General features: G+C 37.0%; 2 protein-coding genes across 13 annotated transcripts; one reads left to right on the forward strand and one right to left on the reverse strand.

The window, feature by feature from the left end:
• Positions 1-333: 333 nt before the first annotated feature.
• Positions 334-11,499, reverse strand: LOC311295182 (uncharacterized protein). 2 transcript variants are annotated; one of them, XM_084416423.1, is made up of 5 exons: positions 11,372-11,499; positions 3,872-4,192; positions 2,737-2,865; positions 2,559-2,587; positions 334-1,800 (listed from the first exon to the last, which is right to left on the reverse strand). In XM_084416423.1, exons 1-5 carry the CDS (start codon positions 11,424-11,426, stop codon positions 1,675-1,677), a joined length of 660 nt encoding a protein of 219 aa, XP_084272549.1. In that variant the 5' UTR covers positions 11,427-11,499; the 3' UTR covers positions 334-1,674. The 2 variants fall into 2 exon arrangements, with proteins under 2 accessions (XP_084272549.1, XP_084272550.1); XM_084416424.1 differs by lacking the exon at positions 11,372-11,499 and adding an exon at positions 5,113-5,243.
• Positions 10,752-27,189, forward strand: LOC311295161 (CD48 antigen-like). Of its 11 annotated transcripts, none has more exons than XM_084416387.1 (7): positions 10,752-11,087; positions 16,731-16,844; positions 20,913-21,230; positions 22,409-22,693; positions 22,894-23,046; positions 23,172-23,236; positions 26,874-27,189. In XM_084416387.1, the coding sequence occupies exons 2-7, from the start codon at positions 16,745-16,747 to the stop codon at positions 26,919-26,921; spliced, it is 969 nt and encodes a 322-aa protein (XP_084272513.1). In that variant the 5' UTR covers positions 10,752-11,087; positions 16,731-16,744; the 3' UTR covers positions 26,922-27,189. The 11 variants fall into 11 exon arrangements, 10 of the variants coding, with proteins under 10 accessions (XP_084272513.1, XP_084272510.1, XP_084272515.1 ...); XM_084416384.1 differs by having other exon boundaries at positions 10,752-11,065; XM_084416389.1 differs by having other exon boundaries at positions 10,755-11,065; positions 16,731-20,426.

Genomic DNA, 27,189 nt, shown 5'->3' on the forward strand with positions numbered 1-27,189 from the left:
CATTGCGTTAAACTGAAACAAGATTCACAGTGCATCATTTGATTCTGGAACCGAGATTCTGGGTAACATTTCTCTTTTTTGCAAAAGTTGCTTACAGCAATAGGCTATACCATGAATTAACAGCGCTCGACACTCAGAGGCTGTGTACCAAATCACACCCTATACCCTCATTCACTTTTCCCTAAATTAGTTCACTAGTCCACTTGACTCTGCTTAGTTCAGTTATTTCTGATATAACAAAATCAAATCATTATAACAAACAAACCAGCTGTTTATGAGAAAATCCAATCCAAATTTTATTAGCATTTAACATGCAAAGTTCCTTTCCCAAATTGTTTCAAATTCATGGACATGGATTTGTTAAAAATCAGCTTACTAAAATTCCCTGAAATATTCAAAAAATTAAACCTCCTAGTTTAGTTCATAGTCATTGATATCATGTTCAGATCGGTAAAGGCTTTTGTGAGGAGTTGTGTTATGTCAATATTGTTAATTAAAATAATTTTAATGAACAATTTAAATGTAACGTACATTTATATATACACATTACAATACATTTATATATACATTACAATACATTTATATTGTTTTATGGTGCGTAATTTTAAACACCTTTAACCTTATTTTAATTATTCTCAGGTTAGGTAAAGTAATTCAAATCTGTCCTAAATAATAAGCATTTGAATTTCCATACTTACAATATTTAGATCACAGAAGACTTCTCCGTGGTCAGTTCAGCTCAATCTTTTGTAAAACAGAGACTTATGGCAGGCGAGCTTATTAATTTCAATTATTTATATTTCTTTATTAAATACAGATTAGTTTACATAAAAGGTACTATATATAACATAAAAATAAAAGTAAAAAAATAATAATAATAATTTACAAGTTTTTAACTTCATGAGGCGCAATGGCAAGGCATTTAACACCGGAGACATCCTTGGTGAATCAGCGTCTGACTGGACATGTCATTCCAGCTCTTTTTAAAGTCCATCAACTTTTTGACATCTTCAGAAATCTCCTCCTGGAAACTCCCTAAAACTTTTCCATTGGTAATCCCCTCCTGGAAACCCCCTAGGACCTGGTTATTTAAAGCCTTTGCCTCTTCGTCCTCCTTCTTCTGGACCTTTTCTTCATCGCTGTATCTTCTGTTTCGTCCGCAACACATAGACGGTAATGCTTGTATTTTTCCTCTTTCTTTGGCAAAAGCTCTTTCTAATACATTTCCAATTTCTCTCTACTCTGCCATATGCTTAATACATGCTTACAACATTCAGTGTGGTATATTTTTCTTTATAAACCATTTTCTTAATACAGTTACAATTGTGGTTTACTACGACACATAAGTAATTCATATACCAAAATGCATAATTATAATAGAATAATTGCATATTCCATAACAATATATACATTACAATGAGCACTAAACAAAAGACAAATCCAAAAAGGGAATTAGGTAAAAATAGAAACGTTTCATTCCAGAAAATACCACAAAATATTTGTTTACAAGGCAGCTGTCAATCTAACTTGTGCTCTGTGAAGATAGCTGTCTTGAGGTACAATGGTGTGTATCATTCAATTTGGTCATACAGCTCAGGTAGTTGTGTCAGTTCTTTCAGTTGTAAGAGAATGTACACAGATAGGACAAATTAACTGCTATGTCAAACCATGATGTTATGCTGAAGTTTCTTTGGCAGCTTCAGTCGGAATGGAGGGCGTCTCCTTAGCAGCCTTTGTCAAGTTTTTCTCATTCTCATTAATAGCCTTCCCATTGGTAGAGTACTTCATTAGATGGTCAGTCTGTTTAGGAGAAGTACCATTAGCAAGAATGTAAAACAAATGAACAGGACTGATGATTCAGTAAGATTCTAATCGGGGTGTTCTAACAACACTAGTTCTCAAATAAGGTTGCAAGATCTTTATATTATTTGTTATTACGTTTATTTGAGAGTTAGCCTATTTTTTTATTTATTTAATTTTTTTTAGCTCTGCCTCACCTTGAGCCTCTGCTTCCATGGTGATAAAAATAAAGGACAAAAAACAGACAACTATTTAGTGTACATTTATGTTACACCATACCACTAAAGTGGGGTCATACACACCAAATGTTAAATATATCAATTATGTAATTCATATTAATAATTATGTAATAATAATCTAAAAAACAACATGGTAAAACTAATAAAACTATTAACTAGTTGCTTATTAGCATGCATATTACTAGGATATTGGCAGTTTATTAGTACTTATAAAGCACATATTAATGCCTTATTCTGCATGAACACATCCCTTAATCCTAACCAATACCTAAACTGAACAACTACCTTACTAACTATTAATAAGCCGTAATTAGGAGTTTTAGTTAATAGTGAGACCCTAAACTATGCATGCATGTATGTTCTTAATTGCTAAATATTTTTTATTTATTAAAATTTTTAAATTAAAAGTGATTTTTTTCACACACAATGTTAGAGAAACACCACATCCAGATCTCACAGATCTGAATATAGTGCATTCACAGTTTTTCACAGACAGATTTACTGCACACATAATCTCACCTGATCAAGCTTGTCCTGCATCTCAATGTCTGTTTAAACAATAACAAACTCAATTAAACACACATTACTTTGGTTATTTAGAATATAAATATATTTTCACATCTTTTAACACGTCTTTTCCCACTTCACATATTAAATCTCATATTGTCAATCTTGTTAAGACATGTGTAATACTCACCCTTTTTTCCTGCTTGACACTTGCGATAGTTAATCACACCAGCAGTTACAGCTGCAACCACCAGGAGAACAGCAACAACAGCATATATTCCTGCAGCAGCACCTGAAGACAAACCCGAACCTGGAACAGCTGAAGACAGACATCATTATTACTAGAGAGTGAATGATAATACATCCAATATTTTTCAATATATTTGACCCATATTTATACCTTTCTACTTTAACTATCAGTTCCATGATATTGATTTAACTAATAAATTGCTTTTATCTGGTGGGATTGTGAAGAACGGCAGCTAAAACAGCATCACAGCACTGCTAGCTCAGCAGAAAACAGTAACACTATTTTTAAGCATTTTTCCTGATAACTGAATCTAAAAATGGAGATTTATAATGTCACATAAAACACGCCGACATATAGCTGTCAGCAGACTGTATAGCTGCATCCGAAATTGCATACTTCGGTGAAACGAAGTTTGTCAGAATTCACAGTATTTAAAATAATTAAATGTAAGTAAAAAGTAGAGTAGGCAAAGAGGACCCATATGACCCACTTCTTCCTTGATTCTGAGGAGTGCATAGGATGGAGACTTTACCATCCCATGAGGCCAGTGGAGAGGATTTGTGAATGGCAGTGAAGCAACATTTCTGATGCTGGTAGATCACATGATAATGACAACATGGCGAATGGAGTACGTCCAGATTACTTTCAAACTACACACACTCATACTATATAAAACACACTTTTTTTAGTGTTCGTGAAGTAATTACTAATTTAAAATGAGTTTCAAGACAGCATGCGATATAAGATGCAGCCCCAGTTTAATATTAGTCATGTATTTTATTTTTAATCTTGCATTTGTATTGTTCATGATTTCACATCCTTTTGTAGACGTTTTGCAAATTCTACGATTTTCCTGCATAATTGGGCTACTTTTACATTTTTCATGAAATGATCTATACACTGTATTGTGAATTAATATACAGGTACACAGAAACAACACATTAATATGATTAAAAAAAAAATCTGTCTGTGAGGCAGGAGCACAATAGCTGGCCGCCCCTGACACGTGCTTTCTTCCTCTGCTGAAAAATACAAGCTGCTTCAGCAGCTTTAAAGCATTCATTTAATGACTCACCAGTAACATTGAAGATCTTATCACTTCTGCTGTTGCTGCCAATGATTTGTAGTGTATAGAGTCCAGCATCTGTGTTTCTGATGTTTGTGATGGTCAGAGATCCAGTCTGATGATCCAGCTTCAGTCTGCCTCTGAATCTCTCATTACACTGATCATCTTTACAGACCTTACTCTGATCTCCACTAATCTGAGCTAAGCGATATTTTTGTAAATACCAAATAATTGTTTCTTGTTGATTTGTTTGAACACCAGAGTTTAGAGTGACTGAATCTCCCTCCACCACTGACACTGACTCTCCATCTGTATCAACACCAAAGGCACCTGAAGAAGAAATTAACAGTGAATTATATTCAAATTTTTGGATAATGTAATGTAACACATGGAAACAAACAGTAGAAGACATTGTTGATATTATACAACTGAACATTATGCAACACACCTTGAATCATATTTTACCCTCTTTCTTATACAGTATATATATATATATATTTAAAACAGCGACGCCCCTGAGAAGCACTGATAAAACATCCAATAATACATAAATAAGAAAGAAGTGTTTTACCGGGTAATGAAATATAACGATTGTGCAGATCTGTCTACTGATAACCTGAACCGTCTGTCTCTCCTTAAAATACTCAGATAACCAAATGGTGCTGTGTCACGTGTTATTACACACATACAATTAAGACCTGTGAAAACAACATTTTCTAGAACTTATTGGCGGTTTATACTGTGGTTGAGGGAATGAGACCACTTTACCAGATGCTACGTTTTAAGACCTTTTTAATGACATATAAAATATGAGTGAGTGGCGACGCGAGCTGATTCCCGGAAAAAGTCCATGGTTTTCTCAGGGAATAGCCCTCCCTGAAATCTTACATGTTTCAAACTGGTGGGTGTTTCATTTAGTGAAAATAATACCTCTACCTGACCCAGCCATAAAAACCAAGCCATGCAACGGGATTGAAAATATCCCGTAGACCAGCTGTCCTATACTTACTGTCAACCCAAAGTTGACGCATTTACCCAACATTTTATGACATTGCTTCAACTTTGGTCTTCAAACTGGATGAACAAAATGACTCAAAACACAAAAATTACAGTTTATAATTAATACTAAACACAACGAGTGCTATCGTTGTTTTCATCAAAATGCAACATGTATCTGTAAACAGCTCAAAAAAAAAACGTAAGACCGGATGTAAACATTAGACCATCTGTGATCGTATCACGCATCTTACCAGGGGCCCGTTCTTCGTACGTTCTTCTCATTATACTTCTGCGTCGGACCTACGCCGGAGCCTATACGCCGTAGGTAACGTGTTGGTTTTAATTTATACTTCTGCGTCGTTGTCCGCGTTGACGCGCACCTAGGGAGCATGTGAAACCCCGAGGGAGGGGCTCTGGCAGACCAATCACAGCGCTTGCGTCCGCGTAGAATTGACGCGTGGTTACATTTTTGGAGAGGTGCACGTCAGGGTACGCGCGCTACACACAGCCTATGACGTAGCTACGGCGGAAGTTCGACGCAGAAGTATAAATAGGCCTTAAGTCAGCCATGATCACGAGTCACGTTCGCTACTAGCTAGTTAGTCACGTTTGTTTTGTTTACGGAACCATCAACAGGGCGTCTCGTGTGCTGCGCTAATCACTCCACCCAAGTAGCCACTCCGCCTGGGTAGCTGTGCTCCTACGCCTAGTGAGAATATAGTTCCCAGTAGGCCTATTTATACGATTAAAAATGGTCTCTGTCTCATATATCCTTGTTATTTGTACACGCTGTGACTATACAGATCACAACATGTAAATAGGAAAATGTTTGCATTATTTTGTCACTTATTGGGATTAGTACCTTATCCATTTACATCCAGTCTTTGTGCTAAGCTAGGCTAGCGGTGGGTGCGTCAAATAACACTTACAGAACGCACAGAAATGAAAAAGGTATGTATGGACTTATCTAACTCTGGGGGATACTGTGAATAAGCTCCCAAAAAGTCTTTAAAACATCCGAGATCAAATTACACATCCAAGATGATATCATCGTGCTAATCATGATCTGGCTAATTAGGTTCTTCAAACACACTTGCCGGATAAGATTAGTATAGCTGGATTGAATTATCTGAGATAACTGCGCGTTCATGCGCTGGTTTTCGATAGTACAAACATTGATCAGCAACGCTGCTATTGGCTGCTCAGCGTGGCCAAAGAGCGGGCTCAGTTTTTCTCCTCAGCAGAGCAAGAACTAATAGTCGAAGTTTATTCGGAATTTTAATGTTTAATCAAAACGCCAGGGAACACCTCAAAGTCTGCAAAAGCCAGGAGAGAGGGCTGGCAAAAAGTAGCAGACAATTTAAATCCGTTAGAAGTGGCTATGTTAGATGTTTTTATCACTTATTAGCCTATATTTTTGTATTTTAATAATTGCATAATTACTTTGTTCATTGCAATGTCAGAGTCACCACACTAGAACATGGGAACAAATAAAAGTGAAGTACAAAAATATTCTACATAATGGTGATTTTTAGTTATATAGTCTCTTTTATAAAAGGCACTGTTAAATAAATGATTGTCTGATTATAAAAGCAACCAAGAAAAAGGCTGAGAAAAAAAAAGAAAATATCTTAGTAGCCTACACTGTAAAATCATTTTTGCTGCATTAAATTAAGGCTGTATAGTCATTTCAACTGTTAAATCTTGAGTAATGATGAATTGCTTTGACTTGTGAAAGTGAAAACTGATAAACTTATGTTAATGTAAAAATATTTTGCCATGAGTTATTGATCACATTTTCCCGAGTGTAGTTCATTGTAATGACATTGGCCCTCATTTATCAAAAGTGCGTACACCAAATTTCCAGCGTACACCGGGCGTACACCCAAAACCACGGTGACTTTGAGATTTATCAATATGGACTTTGGCGTACGGCACGCTCAAATCCTACACCTGCTCAGGAGGTGGTGTACGCACGTTTTGAGTGCGGGAATGCGCAGAAAAACAATTCCTAACACCACAAAACGCACTGACAAACTAAAAGATATAATATATTATGACCCACTGTAAAAAAACAGCAACTAGTAATTATAAAATTAAGTGTTTATTTTTGTGCAACATGGACTTCAATGTTTAATTTGTGTGACTTTACCAAAGCATTTGATTTGTAGGCATATGTATTCCTTAAGTTGCGAGCCTGTGCGCTTTACCTGACGTTTTGTTTATACTTTCGCCTGGCTCCGCAGCGCGAGTCTCCGCAGACTGCGCGCGCACCTCCCCAAACGAACGAGGCGTTTATGGGTGATTCTCCAACTACAGGCACTTTTGTTGTCCCTGGCCTTTTTTTGTAAATAAATAAACAAACAAGTCCACAAATAAATAGTCATTATGAAGTTCATGCTCCAACATCATAGTAACCACCAAATCTTGCCCCTTTTTTCTTTTAAAAATGCTTTTGCATGGCTGTTTATTAGCAGATTTTGCAGTTTTATGCTTGTCCCCAACCCAGACTGGCCCTCTTTGAATGTTAGAAAATTATATTAAAGGATCGATTTAAAAGTATTTTTTAACATGTTTGTCTTAAGGACAAATAAAATAATATCATACCATCGAAATTCCATATGTATATCATAATTTTAAACTATTTTTGGAATGAAATACGTCTGTCCCATAGGTTTTCCGTCATTTCCACCTCCCTCAACAAAATCCACTTTAATAGATCCACCTTAAATATTTTATTTACTTGGTAATCATGGAAATAACTGTGAAAAGGATGTATTAGTTGAAGATGAAACTTCAGGCACATGTGCTCTTCAGCACAAGAAAATAAATCAAGGTAAGTCAAGCTTTTATACAGAATATTTTTATTCAGCGTCATTTCCACCTTGGCTGTAGTTCGGTTGAATTATGTACAACAAATATGAAAATAATGTATTTATGTTTATTACGAGTAAACAACATAAGTCCAAAAGTAGCTAAGCCTGACATGAGGGTGTGCTAATATTTCAGAAAAACTGCTAAAATGTCATTTCCACCTCCGTCATTTCCACATCTGAGAAATTTGAGGCGTGGATTTGGACATGATATATGCTGTTTTTGTGCGCTATTGGCATGTTTTCATGACATATTTGTGCTTTTGGACTGAGAACTTTATATATCACCATTCCAGTACACTCTAAATGTATTTTTATTAATCTATATTTATATGAATGTTTTGAGCAGGTTTATATAATTTGCATATCATTTGTAATCATTATTTTAAAAAATATTAGGTATATTGTTCAACTCATATATGTTAAATAATAAAATACATGGTTAAAAATATTTTGGACTGGCAATTTAAGTAAAAATAAACAGAAACAATCTTTCCACCAGAAACCGTCATTTCCACCACTTTCCACCACAACAGTTTTTAAGAAAAAAAATAAGAATAACCAATGATGTGGATCTAAATGTATTTTAAAATAAGTAGTAATAGTTCATTACTTACAATATATGTGTGAGAGTGACTTATAATAAACATAGACCTGAGCAAAAATGAGATGCTGTGGGCAAAAATCCCAACTCGTGGCAACCCGTGGCATTTAGCAACTTTAAATGAAAATGCATCAAGTTAATGAAGTATTAAGATTTATTTTGTTACATGATTAGGTAGCCACTGATGTTGTTGACATATACATAATCTTATATAACAGTTTTACAATATTATATTGTAATAAAATACATAAATTGAAAAGTGTTGGAAATGACATGGCTTTTCAGAAAAACTGTTAAAAATAATAATAATCCATGGAATTCTAAAACTGCCCACTGTTATATTGTGTTAGAAGACAAATGAATGAAGCTAGGAAGATTGTTTTAAGAGTGTTTTAAGAGAGTGAATTTTACATAAACTCACAGTGCCAAAAGTGCTTCTAGTTGGAGAATCACCCTTATACTCGACGCGCTCGCCGTTGTACTATTCTTTGAAACGATGGTTAGGCCAGGGTTAGGCCCGGCAGGTATGCACGGACTGGGTTTAGAAATGAAAGGCTTTCAATGACCAAAAAAATAATTCAGACTGACAAAATAATAAAAATGCCATTCTTCTTATTTTAAATAATAATAATAATACAAATAATAATAACGACATTCTTCTTCTAAATAACAATAAGCGTCATTAATAATAAAAATCTAGAAATCAATTTTGTTTCTTTCCACTTCCCTGGTTTCGCTTTCTCTTTCTCAAAGAAGTTTCTCTTTAATTTGCCGTCTTCCGTGTGTCCATGGCGTAAAATGAGGGCGTGGGGGGAGCGGAGACTTGAATATATAGGGGCGTGTTATTCTAATGACGATCGTTTTCAGCCGCGGCATTTATCAAGGGCAGGTATTGCGTACACCTGGATTTCAAAGGTACGCACAGCTTCATAAATCAGGCGATGAGAGGAGTGTAAGCATAATCTTACGCCAATATATACGCCCGTTTCTACGCAAGATTGATAAATGAGGGCCATTGTGTTTTCCTCTTTTGTGCACTTTTATATAATACACCAACACTTGTATCTGTTCCCAAGAAAGTGGAGCTGAAACATGTGCAGTAAGTGGACATTTTCTAACTTTCCAAAGGAAAGAAAGTATAAGACTTTGTAATGTCTATTTGTTTCCATTGCACTGGACAGTGAATAAACCCTCTCAGATAACTGTCATATGGAGGAACTAGCCTACAAGTGCATAAATAACTTTACTTCATTTATACTTGTATGCTTTATGGCTGCAATATAAGTTGCAGGATTCCACATCTACAGAAAGGCCTACAGAAGAGTCTGCACAGACAGAGGAGACATAGGCCTACAGGTGGGCAGTGTATAGCCAACTTTTCCTTTTTATTTGTTGCATGAGGCATGTGTCTAATATCTCTTGTTGCAGGCACTTGACCACTGGCTTTTCTTTACAAAGAACAACTGAAATAAAACTCAAGGAACTAAGCATATTTGTCTTTTATTAAACATTTAATGAAAAGTTTTTTGGTTTTTTTTGGCAATGTTGTGTAATATGGCACATGCAACAATGTCACAGGCCCTGTCAGGTGTGCAACCCTCAGGCTTTTCAGACACTGAAATCTTCCCTTTAGTTAGCCAAAGTTCATTTCATTGTGTGCCCTTGTCCTGGCTAGAGCTGCATTGTAACTGGTTTGGGTCAGGGAATGGGGTCATAAAACACCTGTCTGCAGGCAGGAACATGTCATAATCACCTATGAAAAAATGCAGTTCTGTTAGGATCAGCATAAGTGTATGTAATACAGTGAGCTTGATATTTAATTGTGGAACTTTTCTTTCCACTTTCAAATAATGTGCATACATGTGAATCTCTGAAAATTCTTAAGTCACGCACAGATCCTGGCCATTTTGCTTTCACATTTGTGATATGGAAGATTTAGTCAACTGCCTTTTTTTTTATATAGGCTACTATATAATATTACTAATCTGGAATATTAAGAATCACAATAGTAACGGGGCTGCACATTTACATTGTGAACCCCCTTTCTGTTCACATAATCCCCTTCATTGAGGCCTGAGAGAGGCCTTGAGCATGAGTGACACGGCATGGTCATGATGGTTTAGGTTAAACCTAAAAGCGCCAAGTAAACTCCGAATGACACGACAGAGAGCACTTTCTCAGCGTCTCCAATAGTGTAAAGGAAAGAGCCACTCGCAAATAATCTTAGGGCAATGCAAACAGTTTGTGCTGTAGTTAAAGCCAGACTCCGACAAGTCGAAAATAAATGTGCGTTTCCAACAAATTAATAATGTAAACGACAATCTCACGAGAAAAAATATATATCTCAGAAAGTGCACTATCGCGCTGCGCTGGACTTCGTGTTCACAAACGCGTCACCAACACCGGCACTTTCCACGCACGCTATTGGATGAAGGCAACAAATACGTCATGCAGGTCGGACCCCGCACGTAGCTGCCTGCTCTATTCGCCGGGAAAATAACCTGGAGAAAGTTACCGATATTATAGTAATGGACAAAGTGTGTGAGTGGCAACAAATTTTATTTACTTTGTTGAAAAACTCACCACAGATCGTTTGAAAACACGAAATCTCCCCTCGGCCCACCGTCTAATTAAATACCGGGACTATTATTTTGAAAACGTTTTGAAAGTGTCCAGACAGCCATCGGGGGAAAAGAAATCTGCAGAGGTCGTCTGAAAATGCACAAGGTCGGATCTGTCTTAACCAACTGTTAGTTTGAGTTGCATTTTTGTGACATTCGCTGTGTATGCTAATAATATGCAACATAGCCATACAGATTTTTATATAAGAGTGTACTGCGTCACATTTCATCTTTCGATTTATTGTTTACCAGAGGAGAGATTATGACAAATAAATGTCTTACATTGGTCAAGCTAACACACTGAGAGCAAAATACAAATAATAAATGTTTTTCTGTCGAATATAAAGATATTTTAGAGGTGAACCCGGAAGACATGCATCGAGAGTCTGTTAAAAAAAAAAAAAGATCTTACCATGGTGGTGGAGCAAAAATAAACCCACTTGGAGAAAAAACGGGAAGGCGATCATTTTCACCGCAGTTAAATAATAATATGCCGATTAAATGAGAGCGCTCAGTTCCTCGAACGGACTGAACATTTTCCCGGCCGCTGGAGAGATTGGGAAGGTTAGTTTCTAATCTATAAAGTAGGGAATTTTCCTTTTTTGCGTTACCCTTATATGGTGGGTGGATGAGGTAATTAGGTGCATTTATGTGTGTAAACAGGAAGCCTAAGAATGTGAACACGCAGCGCCGGAGGAAATTTTATGAAGCCTCACTATGCGGGTAAATAAGGGGAATTCAGAACTTCAAATTCAGTTTTCTAAAATTCAAACCGCGGAAAATTCAGATCTTACAGAAAGTAGGTCACAGGTCATCCACAGGGAAGAGTAAGGATCTCAGAAAAGTAGAATAGAGCATTTTGTCTGCACCATAGATACCATAAACGCTAGATGTCTCGTGCGCGCTGCTGGCCAATGGAGGTCCCGTTTGAATTTTGCCATGAATGTGAACATATGTTGTCTGTGAATTTTTAATATAATTTTTCGTGTAAAGAATGCTACATTTTAGCTGGTAGAAGTTTGATACGGTTAGACTTTGTGTGAGAGCACTTTGTGGACTACAACTCTTCGCTGCATCCCACGCTTTACACCACTACATCCCACGCTTTACACCACTGCATCCCACGCTTTACACCACTGCATCCCACACTTTACACCACTGCATCCCACGCTTTACACCACTGCATCCCACAGTTTACACCACTGCATCCCACACTTCACACCACTGCATCACTACATCCCACGCTTTACACCACTGCATCCAACACTTTACACCACTGCATCCCACACTTTACACCACTGCATCCCACGCTTTACACCACTACATCCCACGCTTTACACCACTGCATCCCACAGTTTACACCACTGCATCCCACACTTTACACCACTGCATCACTACATCCCACGCTTTACACCACTGCATCCAACACTTTACACCACTGCATCCCACACTTTACACCACTGCATCCCACGCTTTACACCACTGCATCACTACATCCCACGCTTTACACCACTACATCCCACGCTTTACACCACTGCATCCAACACTTTACACCACTGCATCCCACACTTTACACCACTGCATCCCACACTTTACACCACTGCATCCCACGCTTTACACCACTGCATCCCACAGTTTACACCACTGCATCCCACAGTTTACACCACTGCATCCCACACTTTACACCACTGCATCACTACATCACACGCTTTACACCACTGCATCCAACACTTTACACCACTGCATCCCACACTTTACACCACTGCATCCCACGCTTTACACCACTGCATCACACGCTTTACGCCACTGCTTCCGACACTTTACACCACTGCATCCCACGCTTTACACCACTTCATCCCACGCTTTACACCACTGCATCCCACGCTTTACACCACTGCATCCCACACTTTACACCACTGCATCCCACGCTTTACACCACTGCATCACACGCTTTACGCCACTGCTTCCGACACTTTACACCACTGCATCCCACGCTTTACACCACTGCATCCCACGCTTTACACCACTTCATCCGACACTTTACACCACTGCATCACACGCTTTACACCACTGCATCACACGCTTTACACCACTGCATCACACGCTTTACACCACTGCATCCCTCGCTTTACACCACTGCATCACACGCTTTACACGCCTACACCAGAGCCATAGAGAGAAAGAGTTGCGACACTCTTTGATGTCGCCGCTATGGCTGTCACGTGGTTCATGTAAGCCCCAATAGTTCCAAAACATACGCTGGCTGTCATGTTCTTCTATGGGACAGACAGCAGCGATTGCATTATTGAACGGTAAATATAAAATAAAACACACACCCAAGTACTTTTTCAGCTGTTATTACATTATTGCATTTTGTTAATGTCAGTTTTGCATTTGGAGATAAGTTTTAGGCTATATTTTTGGAGGGAAAAGCTTAGTGTTCATGTTCGCATGGGTAGTAGCACTGGCTTTAGCGGCTCTAACTTAACTTTTCCATATCATTCATCTGATGATGGACGTCTCATGATATTTATTTTAGCACAACTGGGCTGTATTAGACTATTGATTCCCGTGATTTTGCTTATAAATTCCGATTCAGCCATTAGCCTACCTTTGATCACGCAAAGAGGTCTGCAGTGGCGGTCCGCTCAGAATTCGCTAGAAGCTAGCTCACTTCTTCTGATGAAAGTGGCCACCCCCAGGACCACAACGTGAAACATGATCATGTTAAGACTAAGAATATAATTTTAAGATTAAGCCATACACATTATCAAAACTATAACAGATTAAAAACGAATTTACGCTTTTATGTTTGGGTCTATAGGTAAGTGCAGAGTGAAGATTTTTCTCTATGGCTCTGGGTTAGTGTACAGAGTAGGCTAAGAGTCCCTTACTTAGCTGTAACTCAATCCAAGTAACTTAAGCAATTAACTAACAGACACTTGTAACTTCTGTTACAGCTATTGAGACATCAATTAAGCATGGCTGATACAAATGAAGGTTTTCAAATAAAATATTTTTTATTAAACAATGACAGACAACTGAAATGTGTGAGTGTGTGTGAACAAGAAAAACAAAAAACAGGGGCAGGTGATCCATGAAATAGACAGGACTGGTGATGGCCATAACAATCCTAGAGGTCCAGCATTGTTCTCACAAGCCGCTTCACTCAAGACAATAAAACATAATGAAAAGTTAGTATATCCCAAAAATTTTAATTAAATAAAAGTTGCTATAAAGGTGGTAGCGATTCATTACCGAACTCTCATTACCGACATGTCCCCACCACTATTTTCTAAGGTCGATATTGTCCCCACCACTTTTGAAACATCTCGCGGCACGAATGTACCAATACAAATAAACAAAACATCTCCAATTAACTAGCAGAGCATTCATTTCGTTCGTTTTTTAAATAAGAGGCGATCTAGCGCTGAAATGTGTTGTTTTTTAAATCAACTGATCAAAGTGCTCGTTGCCGCTGCGATCGAGAAGGGTCTGACTGCAGAGCCACAGTTTCACCCCAGCAGTTTCACCCCGCGCATGCGCAGTTTTGGTTTATATTAATATGTAAATATATTTAAAAAGACCTATATTTTTGTGAATTGGTGAATATTCCGGTGAATATTGTTTCGTGGCCACGATTTAATAATACCTCAGCAGGTTATACTAATTTGTTCCCTCGTTTTATATATTGTGGCCACGTTGTACTCAAATTTGTAAAACGTGCTGAGGTATTATTAATTCGTGGCCACGAAACAATTCACCTGAATAGGGGAGAGTGGGGTGATTTGTGCCAAGGGGGAAGTAGTTCCACCCTTGTTTCTGGAAAACCATAGAAGAAATTGGTCATGTGACCACATCATTTTGAAAAGCAATCACTTTTACTCGTTAAGCACATTTTAGTGCAAAAAACAGTTTTTTCCCTTTCAAAGTAAAATTTCTATGATTAAGGTTTTTTGATTGTAGTGTCTGACCAATTATAGACAAGTTTGAAAACATTTCACACATGTTTTAGTGCTTTAGTAGTCTACACAATGAGTCTATACAGTTAGCATGATGTTAGCTCTTAACTGCTGGATCATGCTAGTTTTTCAAACTTGTGGGTCTGGGGTGATTTGTGCCAAAGGGCCTGGGTTAAGTTGTGCCAGATCCAGACCACCTAGACCTACATACTCACAGGGGATAATCTTGAGAAGTGAGGAGATGGGCATGCCTCATCATTGTTTTACTTGGGCCTGCCTGCTATTTGTTTAATTTAGCTAACACTGATTTCAGTTTTGAGTTTGCACTATGTTATTAAAGAGAAGTTTTATTCTGTTTTTAAGTGGCCTAAGTCACAATAGGATGTTTAGAAATTAGCCTAGTAACTTTATTCTTATATGTTACATAATTGACAGACAGTGCTAGGGATGCAACGGTACACGGTAAAATCCCGGACCGTTCGGTCAGCCCTGCACGGGACAATCTACCCTCGTGTACCGCGGGACTTCGGTTTTGCCACTGAGTTCGCGTTGATCCTTTTAGTTTTTGCTTTAGGCGCCGTTCACATATCGCGCCTAAAAACGCGTAGAAAACGCTAGGCGCGCCGCGTTCTCCTTTTTCCAAAGCGCTAGGGCGGTTGCGCTCCGGAGGCGTCTGTCGTTGCTAAAGCAACCATCAGCTGCGCTCTGGTTGGTTGTCACGTGACCTAAGGTGCGCTTGCGGCATTCTGAAAAGTTGAGAATTTTCTCCACTGCTGGGGACATCGTTAGTGCCAACCAGACAGTGTTGATAGACTCATCTTTTTGCACAAGAATCTCTCAATAGTGGATGAGTAAATAACATTGCACTTTGTATCCTGAATGCAGTATTTTTTTATTATATTATTTTGCTCTGCTTTTTTTTATTCAAAGCACAAGCTAATTTATGTTTGTTAAAGGTAAAAGTGCACTTTTTCTTTCACATTGATCACTTCATATGCCAGTTATCAAGGTTTGGAATTGGGATCCACTTGAATATTTTGAAGTGTGTTTGTTTACATTTTGTATTTCATATAAGTGATAGTTGAAGAGGTTGTATTACTTAGTGTTGTTCAGTACAGACTAGAGTGTTAATTTATTCCATACATTGATGTTCTTCCTACTGTGACATTCTGTTTATGCTCATAAGAAAAATAAAACATATTTTGGGATGAAATAGCAGTCTCTTTCTGCACAAAACATGTACCGAAACCGAACCGAGACCGTGGCCCAAAAACCGAGGTACGGACCGTACCGTGGGCTATCTGTACCGTTGCACCCCTAGACAGTGCTATGTCAACAGGCATCTATTGCCAAAGCCTTTTTGCCTGAAATGATTCACAAATATCATATATTGTGTTGCTATGGTGCTCTAAATGTTAAATCTACATTCTTCAAAAGTTACCCTCAAATGTTCAGGCAACACTCCACGTGTGTTGTGGCAAAACGCCCCATAGAACAGAGGGGCGGGGTGAGCAAAGCTCATTATCATTTAAAGACATTATGCACTTAAACGGCGTGCTGAAAACACAGCTGTTTTTGACCAGGTAAAATGAGTGCATATGCATATGGACAATGCGTGTAGCAGTGAGTTTGGTGATATTACTATACATTAAGAACATCTGTAGTTTATTGTGTAAAAGTGTTGATAGAGTATAACTGTATACTGAATACTGAATATAGAGAGTTACTGGGTAACTTTATATTTTATTGTGTAAGAGACACAACAGACGTTACACTTTTGTAATGTATATTTTCTGTTTATTCTTTCAGTCTTACAGACTTAAATGGAGAAAAACTTAAGAAATAAAACTGAGGAGGAAAAGAGAACAAAAGATAAAACATCAATCCTCAACAAGACTTCTGGAGTTTCTCTTCTTCATTGCTGTTAAGTATCTGTCTAGCCCAGGGGTGGGCAAACTTTTTGGCTCAAGGGCCACACTGGGTTTTAAAATTTGACAGAGGGCCGGCCCAGTAGCAGATTATGAAGCACGATCTCATGAAAGTGCGTATCTATACCACGAATTTTATTTCTCGTGCCATTTATATGCCAAAAATGTTTTTTTTGCGTGCATATGCTACGCACTGTAAGCCCCTTGGTTAGGATTAGGGGTGCGGAGTGCGTGCCTATTACACGCCATAAAGTGCGTATCATATGCACGAGAAAACTGCGTATCATAAGCACTACAAATACAATTCGTGGTATTCGCACTTTCATGAGATCGGGCTGAGCAAACAGACATTTACGTTGTGGCAATGTCTACGCAAAATTCAACAACTGAGAGACGACATTCTGACAATACATTTTTTTATGCTAGATATCCCCCATTTAGCATGTTATGTCTTGATGTTAATTTTTAATTAGTCATGATTTATACCTTTTTTATTTAATCTAAATAATGAAATGGTGTTTTTTAGAGAGAAATCAATTCTGTGTTCTATGAACTACTAAATCTATAGTATAATTTGATGTTTAGATATAATGTAATTGCTGAGCAGAGACAAAAAATATTTGAAATAGTTGTATTTATATTATCCACTTCACCTTTGCTCTGTCATCTGTGACTGTCATAGCAGCAAATGAATTAAGATGACATGGGAAAACAAGAAAGTGTTAACATAAGATTAAAATAACATGACATCAGTAATGTGAAAGTAATGCGAATTAAACATTACATAGAGCCCTTAGCAGAGGTTCCAAAACTCTACAAGTATAATCTGTCAAGACCCACCGGGGGGTGGGGGACTTATGGTACATTATCAAAAATTATGATAACCATTTAAATAGCAGCATAGTGTTACGTTGAAAGTAATCAGAAGTATAATAATTCAGTCTCCTGCTTCACCTGATTTACACAGACATGGCAAAACAAAATTAATAAATGAAGAAAGGACTGTAATTAATCTTAGAAAAGTTAGTCAGAAAAAGAGTGTTTAATAAAAATAAATTTATAGTACAACTGTAAAATTTCAACAATACAGACGGTAAACTAGCTTTTATTTTGTCGAAAAACTGCATGGAGCCCTTGTGTCATGAACCCCACCTGTTTCAGCACTGGTCTTTCACAGCTCTAATCACTAAAAGATGAGATATTTGAAGAGACTCAAGAATAGTGATGGGAAGATCGGATCATTTTACTGACTTGGATCTTTGAATCTCTTCTAACAAAAAGAACAAATCTTTATTCAATTAATTTCAATAATTTAAAGGTGCTATAAGCGATCTCACGCGTTTTTTAGGCCAAAACATTTTTTGTCACATACCGCAAACATCTCCTCACTATCCACTAGCTGCCTGTCCCCTGAACACACTAAAAAAAAAACACGTTTTTTCAGACAGCCCACCCTCCACAAACTGCAGCAAAAACAAACTGAGCAACAAACAGAGCAACCCGCAGCACGAAACATAACAAACTGTTCCAGCCAATAACTGACAAGAATGATGTGGGGGTGGGGTTCGGGGGTTAGTGCGCGGATGAGGAGCAGGGAGGGTCTAGCTAGCCTCCGTTTTGTTTGATAATAATTCAGACATCAACAAGAGGTTACACCAACCGAGATCGCTTATAGCACCTTTAAGCAGAATTTAATTAATGCCAATAGCCAGATTCCCCATTACGTCTACTTAAGCAAACTTTGATCATATTATGAATTTTTTTTTTAAATGATAATGCAGACAATGACAACGAGAAAGACAAGATTAATTCAGGATCTTCATGGTCCGAGCCGTTCCTTGTCAAGTGACAGCCGCTCTTGCAAATGTACAGAAATTATTAGTTCACCTCTCAAGTCTTCTGGTCTGAGTCTCTGTAAAGGAAACAGAAATGGGCTGCATTTCTCAGCTCAAGATGCTTTTGAGGAACACAGCCATGACAGAGCCCGTCTACGGAGAGCCTTGGCACTTCCTATTAGCCCCATTGTATTGATCTTGGTTGCAGTTCCATTAGAATTCCACTGGAGGTGATCGCGGGCGAGTGCAGACTGAATGGGAGTCTATGGGGCTAGACGGCTAAATGTGTCTCTTTCACCCGATTGCCGTTGAGAAATCTCAGATTTTATTGTAGGTTTTGCAAGTTCAACATGGGTTATAGGTCGAAAGTTGAATGAACGAGTACTTATTTCTTTTCGATTTCTTACAGGTTGAGTTGTTGTTGCCCATAACACGCTAGCATTCTGCTAATGACGTCATTGACATTTTAAAAGACTTTTTAAACCAAATAAGTGACTCTAAAAAATCTAACACCCAGCAATGTGTAATTTCTTTGCATCTCCTTTCGAATACAACATTCAAATTACTAGACAAAAAATTATATCCTGAGAAAAGTGGATTTTGAGGGTTTTTCGCCATAGACCTCCATTCATTCTGCACTCGCCTGCGAGCGCCCCCGCATGGACAGAGACGTATTACTGCAGCCAGTCCAGAAACCGGAAGTAAGCAGAGAGTGCCAATTCTCTTCCTATTAGACATTCTCTGGCCATGATAGGTTCACCTCCTGAGTCTCTCCACCAATCCGAGTCGTTCATTTGTCATGTGACCACTACTTATCTCTGTATGTATTGAAGAGGGTGGATTTGAATTGGTGCATTGAAGCATCCACTGCTGCTTCAATGTATATGTAATGAGTGATTATAATCAAGGTATTAATCAATATTTGTCCTTCTAAATATCACATGAGTTGAATGACTCCTCTGGAGATTTTACTTTGTTACAGAAGTTACCAGTGAATATGATGGCATTATAATATAACAATGCAAGATGTAACGATAAAGTTGGCAGTGGCTTCATAAATTAATTAAAAACATAAAAAAACAAAGTACACCTGATGCACATTTCTTTGTTCTTCATTTTCTAGAACAAGAGTTTAAGATCCTTACTGTATTTTTGTGTAATTAATTAAGAGAATGTACTCCGCCCTCTTACTCGGGTTCATAACAATAGAACAGGAAGAAGCTCTTCATCTACAAACTAAACAAACATAAAAAAAAAAAAAAAAAAAAGCCCAAGCCCACTTTCCTGCCAAAGAGGTCTTTCTATCTAACAGATCAAACTTTCTGAAGAAAACCGACCGCAGCAGTTTCAGTCTGACTCAATAGATGGGCTGCTAGAATCACACCTCAGTAGGACTGGCTATGTGAGATGATAGATGGTTTTAACTTTTTTGTTTTGTTTTTCCATGTTCACAATTTTTATTTGGATATTCAATTGAATTATAAAATCAGTATTACATAATATACATTCAGATAACTCTCTTTCAAACATCATCAATGTTTAATGATAAAGATGAAGAGAGAGAAAGAGAGTGAGAGAGAGAGAGAGAAAGAGAGAGAGAGAGAGGGGGGTCTCTGTTGTTGGAGGATGCACTCCTGGTTGGGTGTTTTCAGCAGATAGTCTTGTTAGATCAGACACTGAATAGATGAAGAGAATGTTTTGCATGTTTTTTTTGTTCTGTTTGTGCTGGAGGTGTCCAACTGGTAAGTTTTAAAAGCATTTTCATGCCTTAATATCTCATTTGTTTCAGAACAAAGTGACAAACTACTGCTAATGTTTAGATTAGACTTTTTGAACTTTTTATCGCAGATCAAATCAAACGTTGATTTTATTTTGAGATTTACTTCGGATTCAGGTCTCTGGTTGTCAGGGAATTTTTAAATTGTACTTTTTATGTCTGGAAAAATCCTGTAAATATATTAAAATGTTTAAAGTTATGTAGAATAAGGGAAATGTCTAATATATATATCAATATATATATATATATATATATATATATTGATTTCATACAGAATGAACAAATGGAAATTCATGCCCAGCTATCATTAAAAAATATTTAAAAATAGTTTGTTAATCATGAATTACTGTAATAACAACTCATATTTACTTTCAAACCACAACTGATTTCATCCTTCGCAAACCATTAGGAGCCTTAATCTGCATAAAATCTGTTTCTGAATGTTCTCCAGGTGTGTTTGGCGAGTCAGTGTCAGTGACGGAGGGAGATTTGGTCCTTCTACGCTCTGATGTAACTGAAATAAATGAAGACGACAACGTACTGTGGATTTTTGGATCTGAAAAGTCTCTTTTAGCTAAATTAAACAGAGAGAAACATATTTTCTCCACATATGATGGTCCTGATGGGAGATTCAGAGACAGACTGAAGCTGGACGATCAAACTGGATCTCTGACCATCACAAACACCAGAACCACAGACTCTGGACTCTATAAACTTGATATATTTGGAGCTGAACATTCATCAAAAACATTCAGTGTTTTTGTCTATGGTGAGTAGAGAGTTTATTTGTCCAAATGTTCACATATTATTGTTCTATTAAAGGAATATTCTGAGTTCAGGCAAAGTTAAAAAGAATATTCTGTCATTAATTACTCAACCTCATGTCATTCCAACCCGTATGCCTTTCGTTAATCTTCGGAACACAAATTAAGATATTTTGAATTGAATCTAAGCATTTACTGTCCATCCATTGATGGTTCCATCAAAACATTCATAAAGAGATCATTAAACTTGTTCATATAATTCAGGTGGTTTAGTCCAAATCTTCTGAAGAGACTCGATCGGTGTTCGCTTTATATTATGATCAGATTGAATTTAGGCTTTTATTCACATACAATCATTGATCAGTGCACATAAACAGAAGCTCAACTGAACCTGCTTGACGCATTAGAACAAACCTCATTGGTTCTTGCGGAAGCTCAAAGCCTTCCTGACGAACTTAGTGTGGTTACATTTATTTAAACACTGTTGCTGAACATTATAACCCTAACGTGTACTGTATCTGTGTACTGCACATTTTACGGAGAACAGCTTCCAGAACCTAAGATGAGTACAATGCAGGCAACGTACAAAAGATTATCCTGAAATGGAGCAGTTCCCACTTTGTCTGGACAATCTGTTGTTTGCAGATCACAATTAAGTATGTTTTATTATTTCTAGTTGCGTTTTCTATTTACATTTCCAATTATAAGTTTTATCTCACCTGCTAGCCAACATTACTGTTGATATAGTGTTTACTGTAGCTTTTGTAAGCTCTTGCTTTTGTAAGGCTGTTCACCGCCCCTTTGGAAATGTAACCATTGTTGGCTAAAAGTAGAATGGCTGTGAGCTACGTACAGGCGCATTTGATAGACATTCGTAGCGCCCAATAAACGGCTCTGGGCATTTGTAAACCACACCTCAAATACGAGAAAATTAACATGTGGTTCTCAGACCACGTCTCAATGAGACGAGGTCTGATGTTAGCCAGGCTTGTGCTCGACAAGAAAATTTATAAAAAAGGAAAAAAGGATTTTTTTACAATCAAGCATGAAAACATATTCTAGATCCCTTTAATGTTGGTGGATGCGCCCCATTAACTGCCGTTGTGAGTCTTATTGTAACCCAGATTTATGCGTTTCTGCTGACAATAAATTGTGGTTATGTTTATTCTCTCATATTTCCCAGCTCATCTGCCCACTCCTAACATCACTAGAGATTTTTCACAAAATCTGTCATCATCATCATGTTCACTGCTGTGTTCAGTGGTGAAAGTGTGTGATGCGACTCTCTCCTGGTACAAAGGCATCAGTGTATTGTCCAGCATCAGTGTGTGTGATCTCAGCATCAGTCTCTCTCTACCTCTGGAGGTGGAATATCAGGATAAAAACACCTACAGCTGTGTGCTGAACAATCCCATCAGCAACCAGACCACACATCTGGACATCAACACACTCTGTCACACATGTGCAGGTACCACAGCACTGATTATATGTGTGTGTATTTACTGACCTGGGCTTTGTTTCCCAAAAGCATTGTTAGCCAAGTTGATTGTGGAGACCATTGCCACCAGTGTTTTCTATGATCAACTTGGCTCACAAAGCTTTTTGGAAACGCAGCCCTGGTCTCTTTTGTTGTAGACTGACTTTATGCTTATAACTGTCTTTCTTTAGCCGTTACAGCACTGCTCCCACAGACTCTGTCACAGTCTCCTTCAGTTCCTCCAGTCTCAGTGTCTCTGATAGTGTTGATCTCTGCTGGATCTCTGATGATTGTAGTTGCTGTAGTCGGGATCTTCTGCATCTGCAGGAAATGTAGAAAAACAGGTCAGGAATTCAATTATTAACTACAACTATTAATGCATTTGAATCAGATATACAAAATTATATATAAGAATGCAAGCTCTCTTGTTTTTAACTCATTAATTATTCATTAAGTATTATTGTTAAAGCAGTTCAGACCCAGGAGGGAGACAGAACCGATTCAGCATTGTGTAAACCAACAACACGACAAAAGGTAAGATCCTTCATGACTGTGTTACAAGAAGTTGTTGCAGCCACTTAGTCTGATTGATTCTTGCAGCATCAGACAGTCAGTGAACAGACCTGTGAATAATGGCCCATCCATTTTAGTTATAATTGCCTTCACTGTAGAAAAAAAAAAAGAGAGACTTAAATGCAAAAAAATAAATAAAAAATAAACGGTCAAATGACTGGCCGCTACGGTGGCCAAACAAAAATGTAAGTAAAATATCCTTGTTTTATTCAAATGCAAAATATATAAATAAATAAATTACTGAAATTGGACTAAAGCACAAGCTCTGCTCTTTAGCACAATGGTAATCTCACAAACCTATTGTAAAAAGCACTATATAAATAAATGTGATATGACTTGACAAAACTCAGACAACAGAAACCATTTAAATCCTAACAGAAGATTGTCTTGTCTTGTCTTAACGTCTTAACTTATTACAAACCAGTTTGACTTTATTTAATTCATAAAAAAGTTCTTGTTGATGATTAACAGAGGTTTAGATGTTGATCTTTTATTAATTATAAAGAACCATTATGGTGATCAGTGTTTGCTTTAGTTGGGCTTTTGACCCTTGACTTTTTAATATTATGTATTTTTTTTTTTTTTTCTGGCTGATGTAACTGTGTGTCTCTAAAGCACATTTGTTATGGCACAAAAAATGCACGAGAAAATCTGATTGTATAATGTTGGTTACTTATTGGTGATTATATAATCATCATGTAGTGGCCTGATTCACTGATACTAACCAGAGTCAAATCATTCACTAAATTATGTAAAAATAGGAGGTTTTTTTATTTCACATTGTAGCCTTACAATACTACCGCATAAAATTCTGCAATGCTTTGATATTTTGAAACATTTTATAAAGTCATAATGCAGAAAATATTTTGACTTTATCATGTAGACACACACAGACATCAAGAATCAGCTTATGTGACAATTGACAAAATATTCAGATAAACAGATCAACTCTGAGTGTCACAAAACAAGCTACTAAAGTCACAAAAAAAGCTTTTTGTTGATTGTCACCATTTTTGTGATTCATATGTTGATTCTTGATGTTTCTGCATGCCTAAACTTTCAAAACATTTTCTGTATAATGATTTAAAAAAAATTATTAAACTGAATACATGGTTGTAATAACATTGATGCCATAATATCACAAGGTAGCTGTAAATCATGTGAAATTAACAGCTAAAATACTCAGAGATAGATTCTGGATGAATCAGGCCACTACGTGATGATTATATCACCAGCCAACTTCAAGTAGTAATCAAGTAGTAACTTCATTTGATCAGATTTTCTCTCACATTTATTGCCACAACAAATGTTCTCACCATAATGGTGGCTTCAAACTTTATTATTTTCAATAAAAGATCAACATTTAACCTCTGTTAATTCTTTAAAATAACTTTATTACGAAATTAATTAATCCACTAACTATTTTGTAATAAGTGAAGATGCTGATATCATGACAGATCTGTTAGCGTTTAATGTTCTGTTGCTGCCACTGATTGTTTTTGTTTTTTTAACCAAAAATATTTTACTGTGAAGATCATTATAATTCAGGAAAACCTGTAAAATAACAGGTTTCCTGTGAAACGCTGAATGAAAAGTTTTTTTTTTTTTTTTTTTTTACTATGATATTCTACTATTCTATTTTATGGGTTGTTTTTTTACAGAGTGAACAATGGTGCCAACTGTCCTTTGTGATATGGCAACTATTATCGCCATTATTTGTTGTAATTTTACATACATTTCCATGTAATTTAAGAAAACAGAAAAAAAATCTGTATAAATAATGGCAATTTTTCTGTATACAAAATAGAATCACTGTAATTTGTCATGAATGGCATATAAATAACAATAAAATTAGTTTTTTTTAAAATATATATTCACTAAGGGGGCCGATCAAAAATGATATTTTTTAAGCATGTTTTTAAACTGTTTACATTGTGCATGTACTGTTTGCACCTCAGTGCAGTGCACACCTGAAAAAGTTCATTAGCATAAATCGAAATTTATTAGGCTACCACAGAAAAGTTTAGCTTTTTACTCAATCCGTATTCTTTATCTGACACACATGCCTGCGCTACTTCTGAAATGGAGGACAAATGGATTTGCAAAGGCCAGTGTGTAGACACAATGTCCTTACCCAACTGTCACTGTCAGTGCCAGTGCCCAACATTCTGCCACCACTAGGGTGACCAGACGTCCCGAAATCTAAGCTGTTGTTCCGAATCCTGCATCCGGCCCTAATTGTCCCGAATATTATACTAAAGCAAAATCTTGAGTAGTTATTTTCTGATAAAACATAAAAAAATGTCCGTGGAGGTTGAGTCGTCCTGCAGTCAGCCCCCGCCAGCTGCTCAGTGGCTGCAGCATATTTTTTTTGAAGTTCTACAAATATGCCGTAGGGGCGAATTTAGACACTGTGACAACAACAGTTTTTTTTTTCACAATGACATTTGAGTTCATGATTTTAATGTTGTTTTTTTGTGGCAGACTAATGAAAAACTGTTGATCTTTGAATAAAAATATGTTTGGTTCGGGTTTGAAATTCATTATCTTTTATTAGGCTATAGTCTATGTAGTCTAATATCATAGTGCCCCTAAAGAGTTTTCTTTTCTTTTTTTTGTACTTTGGTCATACATGTTAGTATGACATACAAATGCTATGGTCATACATAATTTCATCCATCGTGGGTTAAAACGTTATTCTTCAATGTTTGCCATGGTCAAGGAGACTTATGCGCAACATGACTTCAGACGTGATGAGGAATGCTTGTCCTTAAATGCGCTCTTTTATCACAGGCACAGACAATTTTTTTTTTTTTTTTTACCAATTTGGAAATCTACCTGGGTGCCTGCCTGAACAACAGGGCAAGTTGGCATTTGGCAAAGCATTTTAAAGCGTGAGATATGGGTCTGGTTGTAAACAACAATACATGTTCTTTCTTAACTCGCACAGCGTGGACACAGTATGTTTGTTCACATAGCGATTATCAGTGAAGCAATTGGACGTCATTCAAATCTCTTGTCCTGTGGGTATGCTGGAGCCTATTCCAGCATCTCTGGCAGTCAGAAACATCCTGGTCCAAACCTTAAAATCATTTTTATATAATAGCCTACATATAATCAATGTATTTTTTACTCAATGCTTTTAAATCTTAAAACCATGACGTGTCTTGCTCTATCAAGCTTAGCCTGTGCTAAGAAAAGTATTGCCGTGTCTACACAGGAAGTTTGTGGTGTATCATTATCTGACTGCTAGATCACTGCCATTTTACTCAATACAGTGGGGAAGTGCAGTGGTTCACAACCTTTTTTCTAGTATTTTAAGTCATGTGATATATATGACTTACATGTATGATGTCATTTCCTTTAGCTGCTGTTCTTGTACTTCTGTGTTGATACTGTTCTATATTTTGAAATAATCAAGAGGCATTCAGATAAACATTCAGTTAAATAAATTATAAAACTAAAAAAACAATACGTTAAACAGTGGAATTGGTATGCAATTCATTTCCACTATGAGTGAAATTGAAGCAAAATTCTATTATTAGCTTTTAAACTGTCGCATCATCAGGTTCCTGATTGAGTTTGTGTTTCCTTACAGAAATCAAAGACGGATGCTGTGTATGAAAATGTCCCCAAAAAACGATGATCAAATACTGTATGTACTGGATCTGATGTTAGAGTTAGTACTGCACACTGACTCACACCTCTTGACCACATTTATTCTCAGACAGGATATATCTGTTTTGACTTCACTCTTTGTATCATATATTTTGGTATTGTGGTGTATGAAATTCTATTTTAATTTAGTGGTTCCCCGATATAACAGCATCCAGAAACTCAACTAAAATGTTCTACTTTTAATTTATCATATGGAAATATATAAACATTCATTATTAAATATTAATCACACCCGT

This window comes from Rutilus rutilus (assembly GCF_951802725.1).
Source record: "Rutilus rutilus genome assembly, chromosome: 8".
NCBI lineage: Eukaryota > Metazoa > Chordata > Actinopteri > Cypriniformes > Leuciscidae > Rutilus > Rutilus rutilus.